This window comes from Pseudophryne corroboree, chromosome 6 (genome assembly GCF_028390025.1).
Source record: "Pseudophryne corroboree isolate aPseCor3 chromosome 6, aPseCor3.hap2, whole genome shotgun sequence".
In the NCBI taxonomy this organism is placed as follows: Eukaryota; Metazoa; Chordata; class Amphibia; order Anura; family Myobatrachidae; genus Pseudophryne; species Pseudophryne corroboree.
Genome location: NC_086449.1, coordinates 492,904,511 through 492,927,434, shown reverse-complemented (window position 1 = coordinate 492,927,434; position 22,924 = coordinate 492,904,511). Strand labels below are relative to the sequence as shown.

The following is a 22,924-nucleotide window of genomic DNA, read 5'->3' as shown; positions in this document are numbered from 1 at the left end:
CAGGTAGATTGAGAATGTGAAGGATAGTGAAATGACCATTGGCTTTGGCAGTGAATAATTCATTGTGACTTTAGTAAGATCGGTTTCTGCGGAGTGGATGGGACTGAAAACAGATTGTAGAGAGTCAAGAATGGAGTGAGGAGAGAGAAAAGAGATGAATCGGAGATAGACACTCCTCCGATGGGGCTTTAGGTTAAAATGCAGGAAAGAGATGGGGTGGTAGTTTGAAAATATCATGCATATAAAGGTGGATTTGATGGGTAGCAGAGGGGGAAAACCAGTTTTCAGTGATGGCTAAGAAGGGAGAACGAGTTGGAGATAAAGCAGTCATAGATGGAGGCTAGTTTAATATAAAAAGATCTGGCATTCCATAGGGCACAGGAAAACAGAAGGTTGTGACTAGAAGGAATAAGTATGATGTTGTCTGGGTTGATGATGCGTGGAAAGGCTCCAGGATTATTTGTGTGGGAGTGAGCATGACAGAGAATATTGGGATAGGATCGGATAAATGGAGGTATGAGAGAGAGAGAGAGAGAGAGAGAGAGAGAGAGGAATGTGGAGTGGAAGGAGAAGAGAGGTCAAGGGATAAGGAGGAGTAGGGAGATAAAAAAAATCATGAACAAGAGATGAGAAGTGATTAGGAAAGCAACAGGGGGTGGATTGGGAGCAGAGATGATAGTGGAGTAATTGTCTTGACAGAGTAACATGGTAGAACAATGCATAACAAATTGGGAGTAAAATATTTAAAACAAAAACGGTAAAACACATTTTTTTTTTATTGTCTGTACCGATTTTTGGCTCTCCAAACTTCCATTGAAAGTATAGGAAAAGGCTGATTGTACTGATTTTTATGTGTAAAATGTTGGTGGGTATGTAAATGGCAGTATATACTTGACAAACAGATAATAGGAATGTCAATAAAATGGCAGTACAGGTTGAGTATCCCATATCCAAATATTCCGAAATACGGAATATTCCGAAATACGGAATTTTTTGAGTGAGAGTGAGATAGTGAAATCTTTGTTTTCTTATGGCTTAATGTACACAAACTTTGTTTAATACAAAAAGTTATTAAAAATATTGTTTTAAATAACCTTCAGGCTGTGTGTATAAGGTGTATATGAAACATAAATGAATTGTGTGAATGTAGACACACTTTGTTTAATGCACAAAGTTATTAAAAATATTGGCTAAAATTACCTTCAGGCTGTGTGTATAAGGTGTATATGAAACATAAATGCATTCTGTGCTTAGATTTAGGTCCCATCACCATGATATCTCATTATGGTATGCAGTTATTCCAAAATACGGAAAAATCCGATATCCAAAATACTTCTGGTCCCAAGCATTTTGGATAAGGGATACTCAACCTGTATATGGCTTGTACAATATGGGAATGAGAGGATAAAACAGAAAATGAGAACGTTAATGCTAGGTGACTGAGAATGTCCAGCAGTGAGGGGATATGAGTTAATGATTAGTAAGGTGCCATAAGACTGCATTAAACAGTATAGTCGCAGTAAGCCAGGTAGGTACAGTAGACAAGGGGTGGTTCTGTGCAACAGGAAGAGAGAAGATGATGATCCCCACGAGGATACTCCTATAGCACCTGATAAAGTTAATTTGAAATATTGTCAGTACAATTTGATAAAATTTGATAAAATGCAAAATTTCAAAATATGCTTTAAATAATTTGATTGTTTGTTACTTTGTGTTCAAGATTTAATATGCCTCATGATAACAGCTCGAAGTGCAGAGAAATGGGAGCTATAAATGAATTTCATGTGATGTCTGCAGTTTTAAGCTATGACGCAAGCCCATGGACCTGGTCTAAATGCAGTCAGAAGTATGTCACAGAGTTCCTTGAGTGAGTAATTTTATTTATTCTATGATTTAAAGATTTATATTTTTCATAACATTTCATATAAAGATCTTTAGGTACACACAGAAAGTCAGACAAATAGAAATATAAAAATCATAGGAAGCAGGGACAGTGGTTAGCACCGTTGTCTCATAGTGTCGGTGTCATGAGTGTGATTCCTGCTCACTATCTGTGAGGCTTTTGTATGTTCTCCTTGTGTTTGTGTGGGTGTCCTTCGGGTACTCTGTTTTCCTTCCAAATACCAAAACATAAGTTAATTGGCTGCAGACTAAAATGTACCCTAGTGTGTGTGTGTGCTTGTGAGTTAGGGGACTAAGGGGCTCATTTATCGAGTGATAAAACTCGTTGTGATTGATAAAACTTGTTGGTTATGACAAATGGTGCTCCAGCCAATCAGATCCTAAATGTCATGTGCTTAGCTTCTGTTATGTGTTTGAAAATTTATAGTTGGGAGCTAATTGGCTGGAGCACCATTTATCATTTGCAGCAAATTTTATCATTCACAACAAGTTTAATTATTTGTTTATAAATCGGCTCCTTAGACTATAAGCTTCAATGGGGCAGGGACTAATGTGCATGACAAATAATCTCTGTATACTGTAGCACTGTGCAATTGGTGGTGCTATATAATTAATAATAGGAAGCTTGATGCAAAGCGATTTCCTTTTTCTTCGGGTTGAGCAAATCACCTGCTAATTGATCAGATGATACACTTTTTATAAGGAAGACAGATTTTACATTTCCATGGGCTGGATTATTGTATGTCACCCGTGGTGGGTGTTAAAACCAAACTTCTGCAGAGCCTGGCCAGGGTCTTTTTCTAGCCAGCCGCAATTGTCCACTTTAGCTACCATCCAGTGCTGTCACGAGGTGCTTGTTCCAAACGCTGCCTCTGGCTGCCCTGCTCTAACTGGACTGGAGGCAGTACCAGGAGCCAGCACCATAAATTATAGGAGACGTTTGCCAGTCGGAGGTCCATCCTCAGATGCAGGAACTTGTAGGCTGGGGTCTCTAAAACATGTATGTGGTCAGATGCAGTATTGCATACCCATGAATTATGAGGGCAGCTATGCATTTCATTCACTACCTTGGACTTTTTCAAACCGAAGAAAAAGGACTGCTCATATTTGTACAGGTACGCTACCATATATTAAACTAAATTAAATGAATTAAGCTCCGGTAATGAACAAATGTTTAACACCAAATACAGATGTAGCCACGCTCATCTAGCCTGCGTGTGCCCGCGTCTAAGTACGTATGTCCATAGGAATACATGGTGCACTAAGTCACACCCGCGCCTCAGCAAGGCGCATGTGCCAGTGCGGCCGTAGACTCGGTGAGCGTGACTACATCGGTAGGATTTGATGCAACCTGTCATTTATGAAGTGTTTTAGATACTATGGGTTCTATGTACTAAGCCTTGGAGAGAGATAAAGTGGACGGAGATAATGTACCAACCACCCAGCTCTAATTTATTAAACACAGCCTGTGACCTGTCAGTTAGCCTCTGACAAGCTGGTACCAAAGAGATCTATTTACAAAGCCTTGGAGAGAGATAAAGTGGGTGGAGATAAAGTACCAGCCAATAAGCTCCTGTCACAGGCTGTGTTTGAAAAATAACATGAGCTTGTTGGCTTGTACTTTGGGGTCTATTTACTAAACCATGGAGAGAGATAAAGTGGACAGAGAGAGATACAGTGGACAGTAATAAATGACCAGCCAACCAGCTCCTGGCAGGTACTTTATCTCTGTCCACTTTATGTCCAAGACTTAGTAAATAGACCCCTTTATCTCTGTCCACTGGATCTCTCTCTAAGGGCCTTATTTCTCAAAATCCACAATTTAATTGCAGATATGAAGTGAAAATAATGATCAAACTCGCAATGTGATAATTAGAATTATCACATAAATGTTTTAAAATCTGTACACCAAGACAAAGCTCTGTCTTTGAGAAACCCTCTCCCTGCTGTAACACTAGTCTACTCACATTTGCGGTAGACTTCATGCTTGTGCGCATGCACCACTTCAAATAACAGAGTCGCGGAATGATGAACTTCAAAAAACAGAGCTGCGGCATGACTGACTTGATATGCCCGACACTGTACGGGAGGACAGCCAGGAGTCCCCAGCAGGGCAGGCACATAGCAGGGGGCATGACGCTGGATGGGGAGGCACATGCTGGCGCAGGCTGCTTTCTCCTCCGGGGCTGCATGCAGACAGGTATGGAGTGGGCAGGGGGCATGACGTTGAATGTGAGGAGCACAGCCTTATGCAGGCTGTTGTCTCCTATGGGGCTGCAAGTAGATGGGTCCATGGCAGCCACTCACACCCCATGTACAGTGTCCTCCTGGGATGTGCACCTTGTTCTCCCTATCTGCCTCGTAACTGTATGTGTTGTTGAAGTTGCCTCTCACAAGGAATGGGAGCAGGCGCCATGGCCAGATGATAATAAAGGGATTAGAAAACAAAACAGTTGTGAAAGGGATTTATTAAAAAAAAATAGAAATGTCTCATTAACCTTTCTTTCTGTGATGCTGCACAACCAGCACGGAGGGGTACCCTTTCTGCAGTTGCTGGGAGTTAACAACAAAGATGATAGGGGCGAGGGAGCTGCTAAGCTCTCTCATTACTACTGAGGGTAATATAGCTCAATCACAATTAGGGATGGCCATTGGTGGGTTATCCATTGATGGTTGCCATTGATGGTACCATTGATGTCAACCATTGATGGTATAAAACTTTCTGCTAGGGATCCATCGATGGTTTCACCCATCGATGGTTATCCCTGCTTTACTATGAAGTGGACTGTGGGCCAATCAGTGACTGGGGGCGGGGCTTCATGGGTGTCACGGAGCGGACCTATGCTCCATGTCCAGACACATTGTAAAGGGGAAAAAAACTATTTGGTTGGTCTTTACCATCCAGGGGTGGATTAGAATGGAAAACCAGCCCGGGGAATCTCTGTAAGCAGCCCTAATGGGGGTAGGGTCTGTGGAGGGGGTGACCTTCCTTGTGTCTTTTGCTGTAGCTACGTCTGTGACTTTATGTTAATGCTGCTACAGTGCCCTTCCCCAGTGTACATCTGTGCATCTGAATGTGCAAGGACTGAGATGCCTACAGTGTCTACGATGCTGCAATTATGCTTTGTTTGTCTTTAGATGCCACCATCAGTCACACCAGTGACACTTTCACCAGCCCTATACTGTGTGCAGATCATACATCTGAGTATGGCCAATGGGAGCAATTCAATGTCTCTATACGTAACTACTATCAGCAACACGCCCATACTACATTACATCTGAGTCTGACTAACTAGCCCCCTGTAACCACAAAGGAATGTCCAACACATTTCTAGTACACTGAATATATACTGCGACACTGAACCAACACCATATGCGCGATGCAACTCAGACGGAAAACACCATGCCACCACATCTGGCTCACAATCAGTCCAATAATGCTGTATACTATGCCATAATGGTGCTTGCTATATAAAATAACTACAAAAGGGACATAGATATTTACATAATGTCACTCCCTTTCTATCTGCTGATCTCACTAATTATAAAAACAATCAGGAGGTACAATAAATAGAAAATAGCAATAAACAAATAAACATTCTGCCTGGCACTTATATATTGGCAGTCAGCAGCTTGTGTGACTTTATAATGACCTTCCTCCCCTGTATTTTCCCCCGGTACACACATATGACAGACCCCCCCATATGCACAAATCTCCTCTCCCATATTTTCCCCAGTACACACATGACTGAACCCCCAGTACACACATATGACTGACCTCTTCCAGTACACATGACAACCCCCAGTACACATATGACTGACCTCCTCCAGTATACACATATGACTGACACCCTCCAGTACAGACATATGACTGACCCCCTCAAGTGCACACATGACTGACCCCCCAGTACACACATATGACTGGCCCCCTCCAGTACACACATATGACTGACCCCCAATACACACACATGACTGAATCCCCATTACACATATGACTGACCTCCAGTACACATGACTGAACCCCCAGTACACATATGACTGACCCCCTCCAGTACACACATATGACTGACCCCCTCCAGTACACACATATGACTGACCCCCTCCAGTACACACATATGACGGACCCCCTCCAGTACACACATGTGACTGACCCCCTCCAGTACACACATATGACTGAACCCCCAGTACACATATGACTGACCTCCTCCAGTACACACATGACTGAACCCCCAGTACAGATATGACTGACCACCTCCAGTACACACATGACTGAACCCACAGTACATATATGACTGACCCCCTCCAGTACACACACATGACTGGCCTCCCAGTACACACATATGACTGACCCCCTCCAGTACACACATTTGACTGACCCCTTAGTACACACATGAATGACCCCCTCCAGTACATACATATGACTGACCCCCAGTACACACATATGACTGACCCACTCCAGTACACATATATGACTGACCCCCCAGTACACACATATGACTGATCCCCAGTACACACATATGACTGACCCCCTTCAGTACACACATATGACTGAGCCCTCCAATACACTGAGCCCTCCAATACACACATATTAGACAGGTCACCACTCCCCCGGTAAACAGATATAATTCCCCCCACACACACACACACACACACACACACACTCATGGTACCTGGCTATCTTCCTGCTGAAAGAGCAGGGAGCCCGGACAGTCACAGTGGAATAACAGGATGCGGCCACAGTGTATGCAGTTAGCAGGAGCAGGCAGAGGGAAAAGCTGCTGTGAAGCATAATAAGAAGCACGTGTGCGTGTGGTGCCCTGGATGCTGAGATGTATCTGCTGTATTGTAGGTACGGCGGCACAACTGTCAGCTGACTGAGCTCTGAGCTCCGATCGATGGCAGGCAGCTATATGTCTTGGCCGGCAAGGGGGATCAGGCCGGCCGCGTGCAGCACAGCACAGCCCTGCCAACCAGGAACTAGTCCGACATCCCGGTGGACCAATCCGCCCCTGTGACCATCGATGACAGGAAACCATGTGGTTCTCCACAATCCACAAAAATAGAACAGCACTTTCGACCAATGCTCATTTGCTTTGATTGAATTATTAATCTCTTATAGAGATAAAAAGGTTTCTCTGATTAATTTAGAAATTGAGAAGATACAGGGATTACTGAAACCTTATGAAGTTAGAGCTGATTTTAGGGACCATGACTATAGATTAAATTAAAAAAAATAGAGGAGTATGAGCAGACCTTGATTGCTTAAAAAAAACCAAGATACTATCAAGAGATAATCATGACTATAATACTAACCAAGTTATGACATATAATAGGAGACATAGAGATTTTACAGAAAAAGATAGGGGTATGTATACCCAGAATAGGAATTCCAACATGCATCAATTTCAGAGGAATAGAATTAATTCCTCCACCATGCATAAAAAAAGATCAATATAGAACCAACCAATTCCATAATACAAACAGGACTAGGAATATCCCCCAACAATCTGTGAGAAGCGACCCAATACAACAGAATATAACAGATTTTTAACAAAAGGGAGCTAGATCCAAATCCACGTACTCTAGCAAAGTTTCTTCACAGGGATCGGAGATTTTTTTAGAGAAAGATCTGTATCTGATTTGGAAAAATTGCAGCAGATACAGCCCTCTGAATCAGGAGTCTCCAAAACGAAAGGCTCCAGATACAGAGGATACAGAGGAGGATTTATGAAGTCAGTCCAAAAACGCAAAGAAAAAAATCTATCTTCAAAAGTATTAACTGAAAGTGAGAAAGCCATAATCTCTAAAGGTCTTAAATTTGCACCATCCACAGGACCAGACCCTTTTGAATTATACATTAAGTTGAACCAATATACCAGAGATCTCTGTAGACAGAGATATTTTACCAATAAACGTCTAAAAAATGGTAATTCTGCCAAGTCTCAATTACTCTATGATGTTAAGAAAGATGACTTAATGAGATTAAAGAAAAAATCTGAATTCTACCCGACACAATATAAAAATGGGTGCATTGAGGCTTTCTATTCTTCTACATTAAATGATTTTAGAGATCTTTGAACCAAATGAAAGGATAAAAAAGTCAAATGTAATAATTTACATCCTAATGAACGGAAGGCCCTAACCAACTTAAACAGAGATGGGTCGATCATCATTAAAGTGACCGATAAAGGCAGTGGTATTCAGGATAAGAGTGATTACCTGAGTGAGGCTTATCGACAGTTAACCAATGCTAAATTTTATACAGTCTTGTCTGGTGATCCATCCTCTGCTTATTTGTGTGAAATTAAAGGCTTTTTGGAGCAAGCATTAGAAGAGGGGGCTATATCCAGGAAGGAATACTCATTTTTATTGAATCCTTATCATGTTATCCCCACGTATTATCACTTGCCTAAGATTCACAAATCCCTCCACTCACCTCCTGGTCGTCCTATTATTTCTAGTGTTGGGTCCCTTACCACTAATTTATCTGCCTTTGTTGATTATTTTCTTCAACAACATGTCGTGTCACTCAGATCTCATATTAAAGATTCTACCCATTTTTTTTTAATCTTATCAATAATGTTCAATGGAATCATAGATATTTACTAATGACCTGTGATGCAGAGTCATTATACACCAGTATTCCACACAAAGATAGTGGTTTGGCACTACAATCTTATTTAGATTCAGACTCTACTCTGTTTGACATGAGACGTCAATTCATTCTGGATGTGGTTCAATTTATTTTGACTCACAACTTCACTTTCGATGGTGTTTTTTATTTACAGATTCTTGGAACCGCCATGGGTACCAGGTTCACCTCGCGTTTTTCCAACCTTTATATGGGCCGCTTTCAATAACAGTATATCTGGAGCGGTCCATTTGGGGCGAACCTGGTACTCTATGGGCAGTACATAGATGATATGTTTTTTATTTGGGGTGGAGATTTTGATTCAGCTTCTCAATTTCTCACTTATCTTAACACTAACACTTTTGGTCTGAAATTCACCCCCACTATTCACAATAAATGTATAAACTTCCTGGATATAGCCCTAAATATAAAAAATGGGAAGGTGGTGACATCCACCTATAAAAAAGAGGTCAACTGCAATAGATATCTTAACTATCGCAGTTGTCACTATAGACCTTGGTTAGACAACATACCGAAAAGCCAATACTACAGAATCAGGGGGAATTGCTCTGATTTCGAACAGTTTGTTTTGTTTTACAGGCAAAAGACTTAACAAAAGCCTTCTCAGAACAAGGTTATCCAGATAGCATTCTTAAATCTGCTCTTGATGAGGCTAGCTCTATAGATAGAGAAAAACTTTGTTAGGGTCTCCTGCCCTGTGCTGCCACGTCGTCATGGCAACCGGGAGACAAGTGCTAGTGGAGTAACCTGAGCGCAGCTGATACTCCGGTTCGGGTCTTTTGCTGTGCAGTGGTTATAGGCTCTGTGCACGGCAGGGGATCCGGTGCTGGTTTTTGTGCTCACAGTCTGTGAGGTCTGAGTGGGGCGTGGACAGCACCTGCTTTATAAGGCCTCTTTTCAGGGTAAGCAGATGCTGCTGAATCTTTGTTGGTTAGTCAGTTCATGAACGTTAGCCAGTACTGTGTAGCTTTGTATTTGTTTGTTGCTTACTGCAAATAGGCCTGGGAATTTGGTATTACACTCTGCCAATCCAGACCTAGCAGTAAGACTGGAGTCAGTCGTTTAGCTTGCTGGGGTTCTGTTACTACCCTGTGAACTTAGCAAGTTTGCGGCTGTATTCTAAGACTTGCCTGTCTAATCCTGTCTCACTGTGCTAGGTGTCAGGGGTCAGTTTAGTGGCAGTAAGCTAAAACCTGTGCACTGCAAGTGAGAATTTGGATTGTGGAGATTCTCCTTGTGTCTATCATTCCATCTCTGACCAAGGAGTTTACTGCCACACCCGTTGGTAACCCTTTAGGGTTTTGCTGTTGCCCTTAGCAACAGCATTTCGGGTACTCTACGTATTAAAACACAACATCTTGCTTTTTCCATCTTAGCAGTTCTAATACAAGGGAGATACCCAGTTCCTTAGCCTCTGGGCTTCTCTGTTCACTTTGTGTGTATTTTGTTACCCTATCACCTTCTGTGTACGCTATGTCATATCCCCCAGTTTGTCTGTGAGTCCATCTGTTTTGCATAACAGTTCAAACACCAGTACATTCCTGCAGACACTGGAGTGCATAACAGTTCTGACACCAGTACTTTCCTGCTGGCACTGGTGTGCATAACATATTCAGCAGCCTAATACTCCTGTTGAAATTTTGTGGGAATATGGAGCATACCCCTCAAAATACGTTGCAACAGGTGGTCGATCAGGTGCAGGTCCTGACTCGACAATTTAATGATTTGTCCATTAAAATGCACACCTCCCAGGCTGCTGGCAGAGCTCCCGCAGCAGCAGCACCTGCAGGGGTTAAGGAGCCGAAAGTAAATCTACCGGATCGTTTTTCTGGAGATCGCTCGCAGTTCTTTTGTTTCAAGGAGAGCTGCAAGCTATACTTCCGGCTTAGGCCTCAGTCTTCTGGGTCGGAGATTCAGCGGGTGGGCATAGTGATTTCCTTGCTACAAGGAGACCCACAGGTCTGGGCATATGGGTTGCAGCCTGACTGTCCGTCGCTTAAAAGTGTTGATGCTTTTTTTACGGCACTGGGCATGTTGTATGATGACCCTGACAAGACGGCCTCAGCCGAGGCTCAGATTTCGATCCTTAAGCAAGGGCGCAGGCCAGTTGAGGTTTACTGTACGGAGTTTCGGAGGTTGGCCCATGATACCCAGTGGAATGACCCAGCCCTGAGACACCAGTACCGAAGAGGTCTTTCTAACCAGATAAAGGACCAACTGGTACAATATCCCTTGCCTGATAGCTTGGATCAGCTCATGCAGTTATCCATCCGGGTGGATAGACGGCTGAGAGAGCGTAGGCTTGAAAGGGAGACTGAGATTTCCTTCCTTCCCAAGGGAACCTCAGACTCTGAGGAATTTTCTGAGGAGCCTATGCAGATTGGGGCTACCCGCCTCTCCTCGCGTGAGAAGACGCGGAGGAGACAGCAGGGGTTGTGTTTGTACTGTGGGAATAAAGGTCATGTGGTAGTATCATGCCCAGAAAAGCCGGAAAACTTCAGGGCCTGAGGGTGATGGGAAATATCCTGTCAGGCCAGAAGTCAGAATTTCCCAAGAAGACTTTTATCATTCCGGTGACCTTGAAGATCCTCGGTCAAACTGTCAAGACTGAGGCCTTTGTGGACAGTGGGGCCGACGGGGTTTTTATGGACCGCCAATTCGCCCTGAAACACTCTGTTCCCTTAGTACCCTTGGCATCGGAAATTGAGATTTGTGGGTTAAACGGGGAACCATTATTCCAAGGTAAAATTACCTCTTGCACTAGCCAGATTTCTTTGTTTATTGGAGCCACACACTCTGAAAAATTGTCCTTTTATGTGACTGTCTGTACTTTTGCCCCATTGGTGTTGGGGTTACCCTGGTTAAGGGCCCACAATCCTCAATTTGACTGGGTCTCTGGGGAGATTCTTAGTTGGGGTACTGATTGTTTCAGGAGTTGCTTGAGCCTTCCAGTCAGGCTCTCGCAGCTAAGTTTGCCAGGATTGCCAGGGTGTTATGCAGATTTTGCGGACGTGTTCTCCAAAAAAGTTGCAGAGGTACTACCTCCCCATCGCCCCTATGACTGTGCCATTGATTTGTTGCCAAATGCTAAGCTTCCCAAGAGCAGGTTGTACTCCCTGTCACGTCCTGAGACTCAGGCTATGGCAGAGTACATTCAGGAGAACTTGGCTAAGGGATTTATCAGACCTTCACAGTCTCCAGTTGGGTCGGGGTTCTTCTTCGTGGGTAAAAAGGACGGTTCGTTGCGACCCTGCATCGACTTCACGGAATTGAACCGTATCACGATTAAAAACTCATACCCACTGCCTCTCATTTCGGTCTTGTTTGACCAGCTTCGTACTGCCACCATTTTTTCTAAGATTGACCTACGCGGTGCGTACAATCTAATCCGAATAAGAGAGGGGGATGAATGGAAGACTGCCTTTAATACCCACTCAGGGCATTATGAATATTTGGTGATGCCTTTTGGGCTCTGTAATGCCCCGGCAGTCTTCCAGGATTTCATGAATGATGTGCTCAGGGAATATTTGGATAGATTCTTAGTTGTATACTTAGATGACATCCTAATCTTCTCCCATTCCCTGGAGGAACATCGGAAGCATGTACGCTTAGTCCTCCAGAAACTCAGAGACCACCGGCTTGGGGCAAAGCTGGAGAAGTGCGAATTTGAAGTTCAGCAAATCGCATTTCTAGGATATATTATCTCCCCAGAAGGTTTCCAAATGGAGGGTTCCAAGGTACAGGCAGTCCTGGATTGGGTGCAGCCCACTAGTTTGAAGGCGCTTCAGCGTTTCCTGGGCTTTGCGAATTTTTATAGACGATTTATCGCTGGATTTTCGTCTATAGTGGCGCCCTTGGTGGCACTCACTAAGAAAGGGGCGGATGTTGCTCACTGGTCTTGTGAGGCTAAAGCGGCTTTTGCCCGTCTCAAAAGGGCATTTGTTTCGGCCAAGGTGCTGCGACACCCAGATCCAGAGCGTCCTTTTGTGGTGGAGGTGGATGCCTCTGAGATGGGTATTGGGGCAGTGCTTTCTCAGATGGGAGTGTCTGATAATCGCCTTCATCCCTGTGCTTACTTTTCCCGTAAATTTTCGCCTGCCGAGATGAATTATGACGTGGGTAACTGGGAATTGTTGGCTATTAAGGATGCACTCGAGGAGTGGAGACACTGGCTTGAGGGGGCTAAGTTTGTGGTCTCAATTCTCACTGACCATAAGAATCTGGCATATTTAGAGTCAGCGAAGCGTCTCAATGCCAGGCAGGCACGATGGGCTTTGTTTTTTGCTCGCTTTAATTTTTTGATAACATATCGCCCTGGGTCAAAAAACATCAAGGCTGATGCGCTCTCGCGGAGTTTTGCTCCAATCCAGGAGACCACCGAGGAGCCGTTGCCCATTGTTTCCCCATCATGTATTAAAGTGGGCATTACCCAGGACCTCTTATCATTAGTCCTTAGAGCACAGGAGCAGGCTCCTCCAGACCTTCCGGTAGGTCTTTTGTTTGTGCCTCCTAGGTTAAGACAGCGAGTGTTCCTGGAATTCCATGCCAAGAAGTCGGCAGGTCACCCGGGTATTGCCAGAACTCGGGAGTTGCTATCTAGGGCGGTGTGGTGGCCCTCGGTGGCTAAGGATGTGGATCAGTGGGTTCGGGCATGTGACATCTGTGCCCGAAATAAGACTCCTAGAGGGGTTCCTGTTGGCCCATTACATCCACTCTCTATCCCATCTAAGCCATGGACCCACATTTCAATGGATTTTGTGGTGGACTTGCCCAAATCCTCGGGGATGACAGCCATCTGGGTTGTCGTTGACAGGTTTTCGAAGATGGCGCACTTCGTTCCACTGGTTGGGCTGCCATCAGCCAGACGCCTGTCTGAATTATTTATGCTGCATGTTGTGCGTCTCCACGGGTTGCCACTTGATGTGGTCTCTGACCGCGGATCCCAGTTTGTGGCCAAATTCTGGAGGGCATTTTGTTCCGATCTCCAGATTTCTGTCAGCTTGTCGTCAGGCTACCATCCGCAGTCTAATGGGCAGACTGAAAGGGTGAACCAGTCCTTGGAGCAGTTCCTCAGGTGTTATGTCTCCAAGTGTCAGACTGACTGGGTTGCTCATCTGTCCATGGCGGAGTTTGCCTATAACAACGCGGCTCACTCTGCTACAGGGATCTCTCCCTTCCTTTGTGTGTATGGGCATCATCCTAAGGCCAATTCTTTTGACCCCGTGGACTCCACGCCTGGTGGTTCCTCTGTGGTTTCGGTCCTTAGAGGTATTTGGCGGAAAGTGAAGAAAGCCCTTGTGTCTGTGTCATTAGTGACCAAAAGGGTTTTTGATAAGCGGAAAAGACCCTGCAGCTTCAAATTAGGAGACTTCGTCTGGTTGTCTACCAAGAATTTGAAGTTGAGACAGCCATCTCATAAGTTAGGGCCCCGGTTCATCGGCCCTTATAAGATCACCAGGGTTATCAATCCGGTGGCATTTCAGTTAGATCTGCCCCGTTCTTTGGGTATCAATAAAACATTTCATTGTTCCCTTTTAAAACGGGCGATTAGTAATCCTTCTACCAGTGGAAGACCTTCCCCTCTTCTGATACGTGGCCAGAGGGAGTTTGTTGTTGAAAGGATTCTTGACTCCAAGGTGGTTCGGGGTCGGCTGTCATTTTTGGTGCACTGGAAGGGGTATGGCCCGGAGGAGCGGTCGTGGGTGCGCAGTTGTGATCTTCATGCCCCCAGACTGATACGCTCTTTCTTCTCGCAGTTCCCCGATAAACCCGGTGGTAGGGGTTCTTTGACCCCTCGTCAGAGGGGGGGTACTGTTAGGGTCTCCTGCCCTGTGCTGCCACGTCGTCATGGCAACCGGGAGACAAGTGCTAGTGGAGTAACCTGAGCGCAGCTGATACTCCGGTTCGGGTCTTTTGCTGTGCAGTGGTTATAGGCTCTGTGCACGGCAGGGGATCCGGTGCTGGTTTTTGTGCTCACAGTCTGTGAGGTCTGAGTGGGGCGTGGACAGCACCTGCTTTATAAGGCCTCTTTTCAGGGTAAGCAGATGCTGCTGAATCTTTGTTGGTCAGTTCATGAACGTTAGCCAGTACTGTGTAGCTTTGTATTTGTTTGTTGCTTACTGCAAATAGGCCTGGGAATTTGGTATTACACTCTGCCAATCCAGACCTAGCAGTAAGACTGGAGTCAGTCGTTTAGCTTGCTGGGGTTCTGTTACTACCCTGTGAACTTAGCAAGTTTGCGGCTGTATTCTAAGACTTGCCTGTCTAATCCTGTCTCACTGTGCTAGGTGTCAGGGGTCAGTTTAGTGGCAGTAAGCTAAAACCTGTGCACTGCAAGTGAGAATTTGGATTGTGGAGATTCTCCTTGTGTCTATCATTCCATCTCTGACCAAGGAGTTTACTGCCACACCCGTTGGTAACCCTTTAGGGTTTTGCTGTTGCCCTTAGCAACAGCATTTCGGGTACTCTACGTATTAAAACACAACATCTTGCTTTTTCCATCTTAGCAGTTCTAATACAAGGGAGATACCCAGTTCCTTAGCCTCTGGGCTTCTCTGTTCACTTTGTGTGTATTTTGTTACCCTATCACCTTCTGTGTACGTTATGTCATATCCCCCAGTTTGTCTGTGAGTCCATCTGTTTTGCATAACAGTTCAAACACCAGTACATTCCTGCAGACACTGGAGTGCATAACAGTTCTGACACCAGTACTTTCCTGCTGGCACTGGTGTGCATAACAAACTTCTCACTAAGACTATGAAAGTTACAGATCATCTGATTACTACAGAATTTGAATGTACCCCTATCTTTGTATCTAAATGCAATTCTCATTCTAAAAGCATTAAAAATATTATTAAGAAAAATGTTGCTATACTTAAGACATGTTTTGAAGAGACTCCCAAGATTGTGTTTAAAAAGAATAGAAATTTACGAAGTTTTTTGGCACCTAGCCATTTTAAATCAAATCCGAGTTCTATTTTAGGTAATCCTTCTTGGTTGGATAAATTGGCTACTACAAAGGGTTGCTTCAAATGTGGCCGTACAAGCTGCATTAATTGCCACTTTATACTCAATAGAAGCACTCAATTTAGCTCTACAACACTCGGCACTGTTGCAATTCCACCTATACTATTTATCTGATTACATGTGATTGTGGTTCACAGTATGTGGGACGAACTACTCACACATTGAATATTAGATTTTTAGAACACAGACGGAATGTCCTTAAGGGCTATTGCTTACACAGTTTGTCTAGACATGTACAATCTAAACATCAGGGGAATGTTAATGTTTTACACTTACAGGATATAGAAACCATCAGAGCGAAAGCGAGAGGAGGTGATAGATTTAACCTTCTTTGCAAAAGAGAAGCCTTCTGGATCTACTCTTTAGGCACTCTATTTCCTTCGGGTCTGAATGAGTCTATTGAACTCAATAATATTTAATAGATAATATCCCACATCTTCCTCTTGCTGCTGCGCTGAGGTGTACCCTGTGGTGTATCTCTTCCTTATTATTCCCTTAGCATACTGTGTTGGCCTAAAAATTCCTATCATTTCTGCATCATAATTTTTGTAAATATACTTGTTATATTATTTCTCTATTCCTGCCTCTAGAATTATTCTGTTTTTTCTTCTTCCTTTTTATGTGGTTATTATATTGATACCATTAACCTTGAACCTTAATATTTTTCCAACACCTTTAATTACCTGAGTAGTTGTCCATTTCCCTACTATTTATTATTAGTTTATTGGATCTAAACAGAATCTGTTCCAGCTAGGGTGGATGGTATATCTATATTCATCTATATACAAGTGGTGTAGTTTGTAGTTTGGTTATATTCAACATCATATTTAAATATATTAAAATAACAATTATATAGTCAATTAAAATAGGAAAATTAAATTGGTTTGTACTTGGATTCGAACCCTGGTCCTGCTGAATACATGACATAAGCACTGAGCCACAGCTCCAACTTATTCGTTATTTTGATTGTATAATAATTGAAGTTGGTCTAATGCTGCCATTCATCTAACTATCTGGGTGTTTTTCCTCTTCTCTTTTCTTCTTTTTTTTGTATTGTGCCCATTATATTGGTATCAGTGATCATGAGACTTATCAGTGCCTAATATATTCTATTTACTTGGGAAAATGATCATCATTCTTTTACTTACTATTAGGGAATCTGATCTAAATTGGTTTCCACCATTTATGGTGAATGGTATACTTATACTTATTTTTATACATGCATATGTGTTTTAGTTTGAAGTCCGCATTTGGATATATTTTATATTCAATACTATATTTAAATATATAAAAACAATAATTATATATCATAACAAAATAGAAAACTTAGCAGTTTGCACTTGGGTTTGAACCCAGGTTTTGCTATATACCTGACCCAGGAATTAGTGCACTGTGCCACAACTCATATATATCCATCAATGGGATTTTAGCAATACTTGAAGTTGGGTTAATGATACTGTTCATTAAACATTCAAAGCTGCCATGATGCCGTTTTTGAAGTAATAAATCATTGAACTATGTTTTCTGTATATTGTGTTTAAAAGTTCTAATTGTCTACATAAAATGTAACTTTGTATTGTATTATTATCTATTTGTCATTTATTGTCTACTTTTGAGCACTAAAGTCTATTTTGAAACTGCACACCTGCAACACATAATTGCTGCACTCTGTGGATTGGTTAGCTGACCAGTTAAATACTGGATCTGCTGGAGACCAATTCATCCATCCCTTCTGATGAAGCCGCGTCACAGCTACAGCAGAGAAATGCGTTAAGGGTCACCCCCTGTGGAGCTGAAGATCTTCACCTGGTGATTGCCATCTAAAACACACCAGTGCTATCCATTTGGACCTTTCACCTCCAAGTGCTGTACGGCTGTGCGCCGCATTGCGGCTGTGATTTCTGTCCCGGTGACCAGTGGATGCTAGCCACTTTGCCTCTATTTCCAAGTGCTCCATGGCTCTGTGCCACATCACTGCTGCGAAACCCTATCTCGGCAGCCAGACTCTGACAGCCGCTCCGCCGTGTGACTCGCCAGCCTTGAAACAAACCACTGCACTATTCCAGCTTTAAACATCCAGATGCAGAGCACACTAATTCGGCTGTGTCATCTTGGTGCCTGCACTTTTGACAGCTGTTTACTATTGGAGCCATTTCACAGGGTCATTGTGCACTCACCTGTCTTTCCATCGTCAATTTTGTCAACCGCAGCCTATATTTCAATATCACCGCTGATCTGCAAATTGGGAGTTTCAGAAAGGGACCCCTACAGCGGTGAGCACTAAATTCATAATTTGAGGTGAACATTGTTACCATGTGTAAGTAGCCACGCTGTTTCAATATCAACCACTTCATATTCTGTGGTACCATATAACCTTATATTGGATATCAATCACAGGAGGTGTTTAGCAGTTAAATTTTAATGTATATGTAATATTTTTATGTGAGTTAAAAATTGTAATAATTTTTTTTGTAAATTTTGACAATTTATACACTTTATATGCGCTCTCATTTGATCTATTATATTGTGTCTATATTGTGGTGATAATGCAGATCACCTATTGGGAGCTGCACATGTTACTGTGGTATTGACATACTAGTGCTCTTGCTTGTGAATAATAATTTCTATGGTCTTTTAGAGTCAAAGTAGCGCCCAATTAATATTAATTATTTGGTTCTCCACAATCGATGGCTAAAGTATTCGATATCGGCCATAAAACATCAATGATTTTGAATCATCGATGGTCGATGGCCATCCCTTATCACAATAGCAGGGAAGCCTGGTTAACACTGTTTAGATCTAGTGTTAATATCACTAGGCTCCCCTCTGATGTTTTTTTTTTTATAATTGAAGGTTAGTAAATCTTAGCAGATAACAGTTCCAATTACAGTTATGGGAAATGCAATTCCAATTACAGTTATGGGAAATGCAATATGCTTACTTAAAAAATTAGATAATTAGGGTTTGGAAGATAATTAATTTTGGGAATTCTCCAATTCCCCTTTAGTACACTTACTGTAGGTGAAACTTAAATAATGTGAAAAGCACCCGTTTTCACATTATTTTAGTAAAAATAATATTGATACATATGTCCGTAAGGCTTAGTAAATAGAACCTTGTGTTTATACAAGTGTGTACCCAAAAGAAACAGGAATCCTGTTCTAGAGGGTGGGGCGTTTGTAGTACGGTATCTGCCACTAGGTGAATATTTGCGGAACTCTTCTGAGCCAGTATCCCCATTGACGTTGTGGGGGAAGGTAGCATTTTAATGGAGTGTTTTATTTCTCCAACAAGTTATTCACTCTTTTGCCTATTTTTTGTGAAGTCAAATGTGAAAACAATACTAATTTCTTTGATGTGTGAGGGACTGTGCACTCAGAATTTGTACCGCAGGTTCAAACTGTCAACCAAAGTTTTATTTTAAAGTTTTGAAAAGGTTGCGTCACGATTTGAGAAAAAAATGTCCTGATTTGTGACGAACAGGTGACTGGTTCTTCCATCATGATAATGCATCTGCCCACACAGCGCTGAGTATTAAGCGATTTTTAACCAAAAAAGACATGACACTTTTGCCTCACCCCCCGTATTCACCCAATCTCGCCCAGTGCAACTTTTTTTCTTATTTCCTCGGATGAAAAGAGACCTTAAAGGAAAACGTTTTGCTATTATTGAAGAGGTGAAACAAAAAAGGGCAAAAGTACTAAAAGGCATTAACGAAGATAAGTTTAAAAAATGTTTTCAGCAATGGAAAAAACATTTGGACAAATATATTGATTCAAGCGGGAGAGTACTTTGAAGGGGACTGAAGTTGCAAAATGTACAAATAAATAATTAATTTCTTGGTTCTTTTGGGTACCACCTCTTACATGACAAATGTATGTACTTAAAATAGTGAGAACACCTGTTAAAATGGATACATAAGTTCTAAATGTATGTAGATGTTTTTATTAATTAAATTATATATATATATATATACAGTGTTTTTGAATACTTTTTTAGGGTTTATCAGCACAGCTAAAACTTCTAAATTTCCTATGTTCTATGTGAAATTGGATTTACCTCTTTTTCAGCTGCTGCTGATTTATACCTACAGTATATATCTGAAGGGTAAATCAGGTGCTGAGTGATTACAGAATTCCTATTTTTTCTTTAGGGTTGGGACATTTATATATAGCAATACATTTAGGGGTAACTTTACTAAAGCTTCTAAAATTGAAAAGGGGTGATGTTGCCCATAGCAACCAATCAAGTTCTGTCATTTTCTAGGATGCAATAGAAAAATGATAGACATGGGGGGTATGCAATTAGTCCAAACGGGACTATTCACTATTTTTAGGGCAAATTGGGATTCACCCTATTCAATAGCAGGGCTGTTTTGTCACCTAGGCGAAAAATTCAGCAGGAGCGAAAAACATGTGGATCGGCGAATCCACATGTTTTCTCACACAGGCCATTTTAGCTGATTTTGAGGCATTTTTCACCAATGCCTTTTCACAAAAAAAGGGGGAATAGGCATTTGTGAAAATGCCTTAAAAACAGGCGAAAACGGGCCATAATTGAATAGACAGGGGGGCCAATTAATAGCGCAGAGATTAATGGAGCAAATTTCTTACCCCCCATAATCTGATTGGTTGCTATGGGCAACATCACCACTTTTAATTTTTAGAAACTTTAGTAAATTTACCCCTTAGAGGGTAACTGCCGGGTGTGGCTGATGAGCCCACTTAACCCATCAAAATCTCAAACAGGAACACCTTTGCCAGTTTCTTCCATAAATGATATGCCATACAGTATTTAGCCTGTCATTAAATAACGTGACCAAAATCTACATAACTGTACTTGCTAGCACTGCACTGTCAGCGTGTTTCTACTTGTTCTTTGTTCCCAATTAATTTATTTTTAGATTGAAAAATTTACTCTGTCAACTTCTGCCTTTCTGTCAACTGACAATCTAGAATACAACCTCACTGATGGATATTTTCATGCTAACCACTTTACTATAATGAAAGCTAGAGAAGCCAGATCACTGAATATAGAAGGTTGTTATATTTGGATCTTTTCGATATAATTTTCTTTAAATGTTTCTGATATGTTTCAAATCTTAGTATTTTTTTTTTTAAATATTCCTTATAGTACTGGCTATGGGGAATGTCTGCTTGATAAGCCCACTGGACGGGTGTATGATTTTTCTCATCAGTTACCAGGAGTAATTTATGATGCTAACAAGCAATGTGAACTGATGTTCGGCACTGGTTCTCAAGTATGTCCATATATGGTAAGTTCTGTATTATCTGCATATGTTTTAATTGCAACTTTACTGAATATTTAAGGAATGGCTTGTCCTGTATTGTATTGATTTATGTATACATTCTAACCTCATTTAATGTTTGATTTTCACATAGAAATGTGTTTCATTTTAGAAAGCATTATAATGGTTCCACTAAAAGAAATGTGTCAACATGGCAGCAGCAATCATTGCTTTTACAGTAAATAATAAAAATACACTGTGCCTTACTACCCAAAATTTACATAAAATTCTGTTAAACGCAAAAAATTGTCAAATAGTAGTTTGCTTTATTTTTTTTATCAAACAGAAACAATGCAAGCGGTTGTGGTGTACCAGTACAGAAGGAATGCATAAAGGTTGTTTGACTCAGCACATGCCTCCAGCTGATGGAAGTGACTGTGGTCCTGGAAAGGTATAACTCTAACTTTGTTTGTTTAAATAATGGGTACTATAAACAGCATAAAAGGATTAAATGAAGTTTAGTGACATAAGGTATATTTTTCCAACTTTTCAGGTAGGTTTGTAGAGATCTAACAATGCTCAGTTCCATGGGTCTTGCTTAATGTTGACTTTTATTCTTCCATCAGTATATTTCTCTGAAGAAATAATATTTTTTTTAAATGCAGAAATATAACCTCACTGTGAAATAAGTAAGTGGAGTATTTCTGATATTAAGGGTCCGTAATATATATATGTTCAAAATAGTTACATAAATAAATGGATTAGTTATTTTAATTGAGAAACCCATTAAAAAATTTGGAATACAATTCTTATTATATTATTCGATATTCCAAATTCAGTTTAATGAAGGACAATCAGCACAAAACCTTAATGAAATGTAGACTTGGGTCACAAGGCTATGGGTATATAAAAAACAAGTCTAGGAAATTAACTGTCCTATCATAAAAATATAATGAATTTGAAATGTCTAAAAATGCAACACATTTGTTTATTCCATACAAGTGTGTTTAATGGTAGAAATATAATATTGATGTTCTTCCATCTGTACTAATAATCATTAAAGAATGAATCAAACAAAAACGAATAAATTTTACAGTAGGTGAGATCAGTTAAATTACAAAACTTTACAATGCAGCCATATTGGGACATATGCACACTTAGTGGGATTGCCTAGTGATATCTAAATACTGGGATGAAAATCTGGAGTACAGCAAGCTAGATATTTTGATTATATGCAGATTACCTTTTTCGTGCAATCCTTGAGTAGGCCTGGCAAACTCAGACCCCCAACTTTGTTCAGACAGTTGTGTTTTTATACCCCTGACCGTAGAGGCGTTATATCAATTCTGTACTCTCTCCTGGCCGGCTCCCCCCCCTTCCAAAAAACCATACAAACTAGCCTGGGAACGCAATTTGGGTATAACTTTGGAGGAGGAGGATTGTTCAAAAATTAAATTTATGGTTGCCAAAGCCTCTATAAATTCAAGTATCAAGGAGAACGCCTTTAAGGTCTACTTAAGGTGGTATATTGTTCCTGTAAGAATACATAGTAGCTTTCTAGATCTTTGTTGGAGACATTGTGGTTCCATGGGCTCATTCATACATATGTGGTGGGATTGCCCAAGGAGTGGCCTTTACTGGAATGACATTTTCTCCCTTTTGGGTGAAATCTTTAATTCCTCAATCTCCAAAGCCCACTTCATTCATTGCTTGGTAAACCACTGGAACGGATTTCCAGACCAGGGAGCAAATTATGTAATCATATATTCAATTCCGCCAATTTATTGATAGCAGTTAACTGCAAGCAACCAGCTGCTCCTTCCCTACAAGTAGTGATTAATAAAATTTGGTTCGTAGCCTCTATGGAATATATAACTGCCTTGCTCCACAATTTAGTGGATAAATTCTCTGCAGTATGGAGCCCTTGGCACCAACATTTTCAGAGACAATTGCCTTGCAACTTATAGACTCATTCGCTACTCTCACTGCTAGTTCAGCCATGTCACTCTTTTTTACGAACAGATTGTGATCATTCCACTCATGTTGGTATACCCGCTTTTTATATCCATCCCGTGTTGAACCCTTTTTCCCTTTCC

The 22,924-nt window shown here is 41.6% G+C and overlaps 1 protein-coding gene across 2 annotated transcripts in view; it reads left to right on the top strand.

Moving 5' to 3' along the window:
* Window positions 1–22,924, top strand: part of ADAMTS20 (ADAM metallopeptidase with thrombospondin type 1 motif 20) — a 406,022-nt gene that overhangs the window by 167,157 nt on the left and 215,941 nt on the right. For both annotated transcript variants that reach the window (XM_063927338.1, XM_063927339.1), the window contains exons 9-11: window positions 1,721–1,867; window positions 20,714–20,855; window positions 21,175–21,279. In XM_063927338.1, the coding sequence (XP_063783408.1) occupies window positions 1,721–1,867; window positions 20,714–20,855; window positions 21,175–21,279 (394 nt within the window). The remainder of the gene's footprint in view (window positions 1–1,720; window positions 1,868–20,713; window positions 20,856–21,174; window positions 21,280–22,924) is intronic.